General features: G+C 58.8%; 1 protein-coding gene across 2 annotated transcripts in view; it reads left to right on the top strand.

Annotated features, from left to right (window-relative positions):
* The first annotated feature begins 1,693 nt into the window (after positions 1-1,693).
* Nfatc4 (nuclear factor of activated T-cells, cytoplasmic, calcineurin-dependent 4) overlaps positions 1,694-9,202 on the top strand; it is a 10,348-nt gene continuing 2,839 nt past the window's right edge. Inside the window, exons 1-6 of one of the 2 annotated variants that reach the window (XM_005377005.2) lie at positions 1,694-2,293; positions 3,897-4,992; positions 6,527-6,689; positions 7,282-7,481; positions 7,786-7,958; positions 8,428-8,568. In XM_005377005.2, coding sequence (XP_005377062.1) covers positions 2,284-2,293; positions 3,897-4,992; positions 6,527-6,689; positions 7,282-7,481; positions 7,786-7,958; positions 8,428-8,568 — 1,783 coding nt within the window. In that variant the 5' untranslated portion in view covers positions 1,694-2,283. Of the gene's footprint in view, positions 2,294-2,552; positions 2,847-3,896; positions 4,993-6,526; positions 6,690-7,281; positions 7,482-7,785; positions 7,959-8,427; positions 8,569-9,202 lie in introns of those variants that run through there. The other variant, XM_005377004.2, reaches the window with a different exon arrangement.

Raw genomic sequence — 9,202 nt, 5'->3', positions numbered from 1 at the left:
AAGCCAAGAAAAATTCTTGTAGCATGATATCATGGGTGCAGAAAGAGCGTTTGTGTGTGAGCATACGAGTTAGTAAATGTACACAAAACCGTGAACCATGACAGTTTGCTACATAATTTTGATAGCCTTGAACTGTTTACAAGGTGAATGTATCTTGTGTAATAAAAGAAAGATAATGTCCACTCGCAAAGCCATTGACTCATGCTCGTCACCCAGGTGACAGAGCAGAAGGCAAAGCGGGCCACAGGCCAAGGCGACAGCGAACCGTGCTCAGGTGCGCGCGCTAGGGGGCAGCGGAGCGAAGACCCAGGCCTCGCGGCCCCAGAACCAACCCGGACCCGGCGGCTGCGTCCGCGTGGTCGCCAGGGGGCAGAAGTGTTAGGCAACCTGAACCCACCCTCCGCACTCGGCCAGAGGCTCCAGCGCCTGGCAGGACGTTTCAGAAGTCATTTGTTCCATCCCTCCGCGAAGCCAGACAGATTGGTGGGTTTTCACCCTCCAGGGGACGCCTCCCCGCCCCCGGCCCCACTCCCGCTCCGGGAGAAAACTTTGTACCGCCTTTGAGCTAAGCAACTCACCCCTCTGCCCGCTCCCTCCTTCCAGACCGGCCCCCAACACCGCAGAGGGGAAATTGAGTCACCGGGAGGAGCGGCCAGAGTCGCCGGGGGAAGGAGGGCGGACGCCAGCCCTCGGGGCCTTCCAGATGCCGGGAGAGGGAGGGTTCTCCTGGAAAACACAGGGGGAGGGGAGGCGGCTGGCTGGGCAGGAGCTGCGCCAGACACATGGAGAAACGCTGCCCAGGATCAAAGGAAATATGACATTTGAAAAGAATGCGCACGTCTGCTAGTGCTGTGGGGGGTGGTGGCGAAGAAAGGGGGTGGGGTGGGGTGGGGTGGGGGGCAGGGTCTGGGTCTGGGTCTCCGGCTTTGCACCCACTGCCCTCCTCTCTGCCCCTCACTCCCCAGGTGCGGGCCGGTAGAAGGTCTGGGGTGTTTCCCGCGCGCCCTCCCCGTAGGTCTCTCCTTTATTTCCGAGAGGAGGCTGAAAGGGAAATGTAACGTGAGACCAACCGAAGTTGGGGGGTGGGGGTAGAAAAACCAAAGCCGGCCCTTGCGGCCTCGGGACATTCTTCTCTCCCCTCCGGCCCGGCCTCTTCTCCCCGCCCCTCCTGCGTCGCGGTCCTGGGCTCGTGGCCGGGGCAGCTCCGCACGTCATTGGGGTCCCCGGGGGCTGGGGGGGTCCCTTGGGCGGGCCTGAGGGAGGACTGAGGGGAAGGAGGGGAGCCGCCTCCGCCCCGCCGGGCGGCCCCCCTTCCCTGCCCCGCAGAGCCTGTTTCTCATTAGAGTAACGGGCGCGGTCCCCGCCTGGCTCCCGAGTGTTTGTAAACGTCTGACCCGAGGGCCCTGGCTTAACTGTTGGGGTGCTGGGCTCCGGGCGCTGCTGGGGGCGCGGCCCGGAGTCCAAGCGGTTTAGAGACTGGAGGTCTCCACGGCCTCCGGGAGAGGTTGGATGCCGTTGGTGTGCATGGGTGTGGGGCGCACGATCGCCCTCCCCCGCCTCTCAGCCTCCCGGCTCGGAGTCGTGAATCCCCTGCTACTCCTTCTCGCGCTCCCCGGCCTCTTCACGTCAGTCCTGCCTGGAAGCTCCAGTCCGGGTCTTCCGATCTCCCCCTGCCCAGGTGACAGGTGTCCAGCCCAGGGGCCCACCAGGTTTCGAGGCTCCGGGCCCCCTAGTAAACCTGGCCAGGATTTTCTGGAGAGCCGGAGTGAGATGCGCTCAGATCAGAAATTCATTCCAGGCTACAGCTCTAGGAGGCGGGAGCCGACTTCCCGTGGAGGCTAATTAATGGCCCCTCTGGGTGGCTGGGACAAGGGTAGCGGCAAAGCCCGGCCTGGACCTCCGCCCATCAGGGGCTGTGTGTCTTGAAACAGTTCAAGCCTCCCGCTCAGGCGGCTCCGAGAGCGGCGCAGACTGGTTAAAACTTCTTCCCCTTCAGAAGATGGGGCGCGGGGTGCTGATTCGGCAAGGCAAAAGCTTCCAGAAGGCCCAGGCAGAGCGGCCTCAGCCAAGGGGCTGGGAAGGCACGGCCTTTTCCTCTTCCGAGCACCCTGGAAAACTGTACTCCAGAGCCTGCTTGACCTAAGGCTTGAGGGGAACGGTGGTGCTTCGAGCCTGATGCTGGCTACACAGGCCTTCAGAATTAAAGGAAAGGTCTTCCATGGGGCCTGTACGCGGGGCCCCTGAATGTGGCCTCTTTAAGGCGTTCCAACTCGAAGCCCCACGATGAGACTAGGTAGGGTGGGGGCCGGGCTCCCTGCGGGAAATGATTGTCACAACTTCGGGCCAATAGGCATCATTAGGGTCCTATCACGGTTGAAGGGACCGTTTCCCAATTCAGTTTTTTTTTTTTTTTTTGGGAGGGGGAGGGACTGGAGAGAGGAGGAGACAGGGAGGGTGGGGGAGGACAAGGGGCGCGTGGTTTTCCCATCTCATCCCTGGAGGAGGGGCCGGAGCATCCCAGGCAGCCAATCAGGGAGAGGCGGGGGGGCCGCTTTGAAGAAGTTTAGGGGAAAAAAGTTTGGAAAAGTTTCTATAATTACGAGGGGGCGTCCGGAGGGAGGCGACAGCGACGGAGGAGGGGGCGTCTCAGAGAAAGGGAGGGAGGGAGTCACTCTGCTGAAGATACAGCAGGCTCCTGACCACCCCCTCCCGCCCGGCCTGTGACCTGGGGGCTCTGGCCGGCTCCATGGGGGCAGCAAGCTGCGAGGATGAGGAGCTGGAATTTAAGCTGGTGTTCGGGGAGGAAAAGGAGGCCCCCCCGCTGGGCGCGGGGGGGTCGGGGGAAGGTTAGTGCGGGGCTGGGAAGGGGTCTCGGGGTAGTGAGTGGAGGGCCCGCGATCCTGAGCCCGAAGAATGTGCGGCAGCCAGCCCGGGGTGGGGGATGAAGGGGTCAGAAGTTGAGAGGAGTAGGGGGCTAGCTAGTCTGCGGAAGTGAGGCTGGGGGCCCGAGCACCACTTTCTCCTTTTTAGGTCTTGACTGGGGCGGGGGTGGGGGTGCCGCTGGCCGTGCGCCGCCTCTCGGCGGGGCCGACTGTCACTGGGATGGGGGGGCGGTCCCGAGAGTCGGGGGCTCACCCAGGGGCAGGGGAGGCTTGACTCTGGGGCTTGCGGGTCGCGGGCAGAGCCCTGGTCCAGCAGACGGGACGCCCGGGGCTGGGGGCGCTCTCAGGCCGCGCCGGGGCGCCCCTCCCCCTCCCCGTCTGGCCGCAATGAGAGGCAGATGGCGGGACCCAGCCGGGGGCGGCGGCCGCAGCTCGCACGAAATCCGCGCTGCCCGCTGCTCCCCCCTCCCCGGCTGGGCCGGCACGCTTCACCCCTTCGGCTGCACCCCCGCCCCAGATTGGGGGGAGCGAGGGAGGAGCCACCTCCTCTCGTCAGCACGGCCGCAGCACACACCTCCCCTCAGGGCACGGTTGCGATGGCAACTGGGGCTTCAGCCAGCTCCGTTTGGGGGTTTGGGAACCGCTGCTAATTGGGTTCATGTGTGAGTCGCCCCCAGCCCAGCCCAGAGCCTTGCTAAACACGCCCCCAGGCCTGGCTCCAGCCTTGCTCAACCCACCTCCCTCACCTTGAGACCCGCCCCCTCTGGTACCCTAGGTCCCAGAGCCCCAGGCTCAGAATGTGAGGTTCTCCAGTGGGAAAATCCTGGCACGCCTGCATCTATCGTTCCCATCTTCTGACCTCCAACTTCGTTTGCCTTGTGGCTTCGAAGGGCCCTTCAGAGACCCCTCCTAGCTGAGGAGGAGGAAGCATAGTGAGGCTGGGGGCGGCCACTGCGGGAACCTGGACGTCTCACCTGCTTCTCTCCATCTCTTTCTACCCCCTCCCATTGACAGAACTGGACTCAGAGGATGCCCCAGCATGCTGCCGCTTGGCCCTGGGGGAGCCCCCTCCCTATGGAGCTGCCCCTATTGGCATTCCCAGGCCTCCACCCCCTCGACCTGGCATGCACTCCCCACCACCCCGCCCAGCGCCCTCACCGGGCACCTGGGAGAGCCAGCCGGCCCGGTCGGTGAGGCTGGGGGGACCAGGAGGGGGCACGGGGGGTGCTTGTGGTGGCCGTGTTCTTGAATGTCCCAGCATCCGCATCACCTCCATCTCTCCCACGCCCGACCCGCCGGCCCCACTGGAGGACAACCCTGATGCCTGGGGGGATGGCTCTCCCAGAGATTACCCGCCACCAGAAGGCTTCGGGGGCTACCGAGAGGCTGGGGCCCAGGGTGGGGGGGCTTTCTTCAGCCCCAGCCCTGGCAGCAGCAGCCTGTCCTCCTGGAGCTTCTTCTCCGATGCCTCTGATGAGGCGGCCCTGTATGCGGCATGTGATGAGGTGGAGTCAGAGCTGAATGAAGCTGCCTCCCGCTTTGGCCTGGGCTCCCCACTGCCCTCGCCCCGGGCTTCCCCTAGGCCATGGACTCCGGAGGATCCCTGGAGCCTGTACGGTCCAAGCCCTGGAGGCCGAGGGCCGGAGGATAGCTGGCTACTCCTCAGCGCTCCTGGGCCCACCCCAGCCTCTCCTCGGCCTGCCTCTCCTTGTGGCAAGCGGCGCTATTCCAGTTCCGGAACCCCGTCTTCAGCTTCTCCAGCCCTGTCCCGCCGAGGCAGCCTGGGGGAAGAGGGGCCTGAGCCACCTCCGCCGCCCCCATTACCTCTGGCCCGGGACCCTGGCTCCCCTGGCCCCTTTGACTACGTGGGGGCCCCACCAGCTGAGAGCATTCCCCAGAAGACCCGGCGAACTTCAAGCGAGCAGGCAGTGGCCCTGCCTCGATCTGAGGAGACTGCCCCGTGCAATGGGAAGCTGCCTTTGGGAGCAGAGGAGGCTGTGGCTCCTGCTGGGGGTCCCCGGAAGGAGGTGGCTAGCATGGACTACCTGGCAGTGCCGTCTCCCCTTGCCTGGTCCAAGGCTCGGATTGCGGGACACAGCCCCATCTTCAGGTGAGGGTTCCATCTAGCAGCGCAGCTCTTCCTCTCCCCCTGGAGCAACAGGAGGGTCCAGGACCAGTTTTAAGAGAGATCCTAGCTCCTGGTGCCTTCCACATTTCAAAAGAGAACTGGGGAAAGGGGCTCCTGCTGCTTGCTTCATTTTCAAAAGAACTAGTAAAAATGCACCTCTTCAGAATGACAATTTACAAAAGGGCAATAGAAAAAGTGGACCAATCAGAAAAGCTTCCTGCCTATGCTGTTCCAGGAGGGCCAGTTAGGTAAAGGCCAAGTCTGTCTAGGGTCGCCCAGACCCCAACACAGCCCTGTGACACAGTGCGGAATCTGGGTTGGATCAGCCTTTCCCTTTGGCCCTTTAGAGAAGTGCTAGCCATATTATCTTACAGGAAGTCCCTCTTGCCTAACTCTTAATTTTTAGGGCCTGACCTACTGATTTAAAAGCTTAACTGCTAATTTGAAAAAGAGAAAGCGTACATTTGCAAACTTGCAGTTCTACCCCTTGAACTCTCAAAGAATGCTACCTATTTCAATAATCTTAAACCCTGCCTGGTGTGGTGGCAGGACTGTAGTCCCAGGATTTTAGAAGCTGAGGCAGGAGGATTACCACAAATTGAGGCCAGCTTGGACTACATAGTGAGTTCAAGACCAGCCTGAACTACATAACAAAACTCTGTCTCAAAAAACCAGACCAAACCAACCAACGAAACAACCAAACAAAAACCCCCTTGAATCCTGAGATGTCAGTGTGAGTCGACTTCATGCAGGAGAAGCTTCAGGAAGAGGGAGCACAGGATACTTTAGGGTTCCTGTACAACAGGGTTTCACAGTCTCAGCATTTACTGATATCTTCAACTGGGTGATTTGCTTTGTGGGGCTGAGCTGGGCATTGTCGCGTGGTTTAGCAGCCTCCCTCACCTCTACTCATTAGACACTAGTGACACCCTCCTCTAGTTATGCCATTAACAGTGTTTCCACATACTGCCAGTTAGCACCTGGCGATGGCTAGTTACCAGGTGAGATCTGCTGGCCTAGGGTATCTGGGGGCAAAACTTAGGAAAAGTTACCCTTTTTGAGACATGTTAGCTCCCTGGAACATTACCTACCCAGCCCCAACTAGCAGGAAGAGAGCTGGCCTGGGAGCAGAAAGTGATCAGTTCTAGGCTCTGTCAGTGGCTGCTGGTCTCAGCTTCTTTACTCGTAAAACAATGGGGTTTCTGTCTAATGTCTTATGGTCGGAAGTGGCGCCGCGTTATTCTGCCTGCCCAGGTCTGGGCATTAGGGTAGGCTTGGGCTTCCTTCCCATCCCCAAACCCTGTACTCAGAGCTGGGAACAAAGGGAATCTCGGGGTGTTGTCATCTTCCATGCTCATTTCAAGGGGCTGATCTCCCCCTGCTTCTGGGCTTTTGGACTTGACTGTTGTTGTGATTTTCTCTTTCTCCCCTTCTGACACACCTTTTCCCTCACAGACTCAGCATGGTGCTGACTGATATCAGGCTGCGATGATCCGTGTTCTTCTCTCCTACTCAGGACCTCTGCCCTGCCCCCTCTGGACTGGCCTCTGCCTAGTCAGTATGAGCAGCTGGAGCTGAGGATTGAAGTGCAGCCTAGAGCCCACCACCGGGCTCACTATGAGACAGAGGGCAGCCGAGGTGCTGTCAAAGCTGCTCCTGGTGGTCACCCAGTAGTCAAGGTAAGGGGCAGACGGCAGGCCTGATACTCTGTCTCCTCTCCCACTCCAGATCCTTGCAGACAGGCTCTAGCTGTCCAGAGACCCATGGCACTGCCCTTTCCCACACTCCCTCTCAGCTGTGACCCTGCAGGCAGCCTGGGGGAGGGACTGGAGCTGAGGGAGGAAGAGAGGACATCAAGGACCCGGATGTAATTTTTGCTGGTCTGTTCTCCTACCCCCACTGGACTCATCCCATGGGACACCAGCCTCATGTCTACTCTGGAAAATGGTGGCCTGCCAGATGTGGGGGAGGGGTTCAGCTGAGGCCAAAGGTCATTGGGAGTTAGGTTTTCTCTATGTTGAGTTGGGCCAGTCTCTCTTGGAAGCTCTTCCTCCTTTGCCCAGCCAAGTTTGGGCTTTATTCCAACAATAACACAGTGAACTCCAGGCCACGTTTTCTCCACAACTGGTACCCAGTTCCCCCAGGGAATCCCTTCCAGGATATCCTTTATCTTTCACCATTCCCACCCCCTGGTGGACTGAAAATCCAGAAATGGATGAAGGAAAAGACATTGGGGCTTTCAATTAGGTGGCCTCTGTCTCTCTCTGTCAGCTACTGGGCTACAGTGAGAAGCCACTGACCCTACAGATGTTCATTGGTACTGCGGATGAGAGAAACCTGCGGCCTCACGCCTTCTATCAAGTGCACCGGATCACGGGCAAGATGGTGGCTACGGCCAGCTACGAAGCTGTTGTTAGTGGTACCAAAGTGTTGGAGATGACCCTGCTTCCTGAGAACAACATGGCTGCCAAGTAAGTGCTGTCTCCCCCACCACCAGTCTGCCCAAGTTAGGACTAGTGGGGCCCATTTCTTCTTCTTCCCACAAGAGTTAGACGGCATCCTCAGGAGCTGGTTTCCAGCCTCCTCACCATCTAGAAAAGGATTTTGAGGGCTGGGGAAAACCTTGTAAGGCCATCTCTGGATTAAAAAATAGTCCTCCCAGGTACCCTTAGAAGGTCTCATGGCTTTGGGTGGAGGGTGGGGCTTTTCTCTTTGGGGATGTATCACTAGTCCAGCTTCAGCTAGGAGGGCTTCCCATCTACTCTTTGACCTCAGCATTGACTGTGCTGGAATCCTGAAGCTTCGGAATTCAGACATTGAGCTGCGGAAGGGTGAGACAGACATCGGGCGAAAAAACACACGTGTTCGGCTGGTGTTCCGGGTGCACGTACCCCAGGGTGCTGGGAAGGTCGTCTCTGTGCAGGCAGCATCAGTGCCCATCGAGTGCTGTGAGCAAAGAGGCCTTGGACATCTCTCTGTCTCTTACAACTCTTTTGCCTGTCTATTTGTCACCCATTTCCTGTGCCCTGTCTGCCCCAGGTAGCCCCACAGAGTACTTAGCTCTTATTTCTACCATGGATGTGGGTGTGGTGAGGGTGGGAATCTAGTCTGTGTCTGCCACAGACTCTCTGGGCTGGTCCAGAGTGACCCTGTCCTCTCTCTGCCTCAGGCGGCCTGTATACTTGTTTGGGTAACTCCCTGGCCTGTCCTGTTCACTCTTTCTGCTCTAGGAGTGGTCCCTACACAGTCATTCATGGATACTATTGGTTTACTTCTATATGTGTCACTGAAGTGGGCTCACCCAGGGTCAGTGACGGTTATTCCAAAGGGCTGGGCAGAGGAGGCCATTTCCTCCATGTCCAGCCCAGCCCAGCCCAGCCCAGCCCAGCCCAGCCTCTTCCTTACACCACTCTGCAGCCCAACGCTCAGCCCAGGAGCTGCCACAGGTGGAGGCCTACAGCCCCAGTGCTTGCTCTGTGAGAGGGGGTGAAGAATTAGTACTGACTGGCTCCAACTTCCTGCCAGACTCCAAGGTGGTGTTCATTGAGAGGGGCCCTGGTGAGTACCTACCTGGGCCGGAGAGTGTGGGCAGGAAGATCTTGGGACTGGCAGGTGGAAGCTGTCTGGCACTGTGACTAAAAGAGCGAGTTAAGCCTCAGTTTCCCTATCTGTAAATGGTGCAGACAGGCTATGTCCCTCTTGCACTGTATCTTGTTTCTTAAAGAGGAGTCAGCCTTGAGAAAATTTGCCCCATGTCGAAAAGGTATATGAAGGAAGGGGTGACTCACACCCACACAGCTTGCCCTGGCCCCTCTGAAATATGGGACCTACCATTATGAGAGTCTGTAAGGTCCCAAGATGGAGCTCCAGGGCTGGCGGAAGGCAAGACTGAGGGTTCCTGCTGCAGCAACCACCCTGAGGCCTTTCCCTTCACTCAGCTTTGCTCACCAGGCGTCCAGCCCCTAGACCCACATGTGACATGCTGGGACCAAGAGAGTCTCCAACAGTTCTGGATCATGGGACCGGGGGGCTTCTCTGCGTTTTCTTTTTTTTTTTTTTTTTTTTTTTTGGTTTTTGTTACCGGGAACCGAACTCATGACCTTGCACTTGCCAGGCAGGCGCTTTGCCGCTGAGCTAAATCCCCAGCCCCTTCTCTGCGTTTTCTTCAGACCACTTTCCCACCCCTCGCTTC

Source organism: Chinchilla lanigera, unplaced genomic scaffold (assembly GCF_000276665.1).
Source record: "Chinchilla lanigera isolate Chin_1 unplaced genomic scaffold, ChiLan1.0 scaffold00008, whole genome shotgun sequence".
NCBI classification, from domain to species: Eukaryota; Metazoa; Chordata; class Mammalia; order Rodentia; family Chinchillidae; genus Chinchilla; species Chinchilla lanigera.
This window is presented reverse-complemented; position numbering and strand designations above follow the sequence as displayed.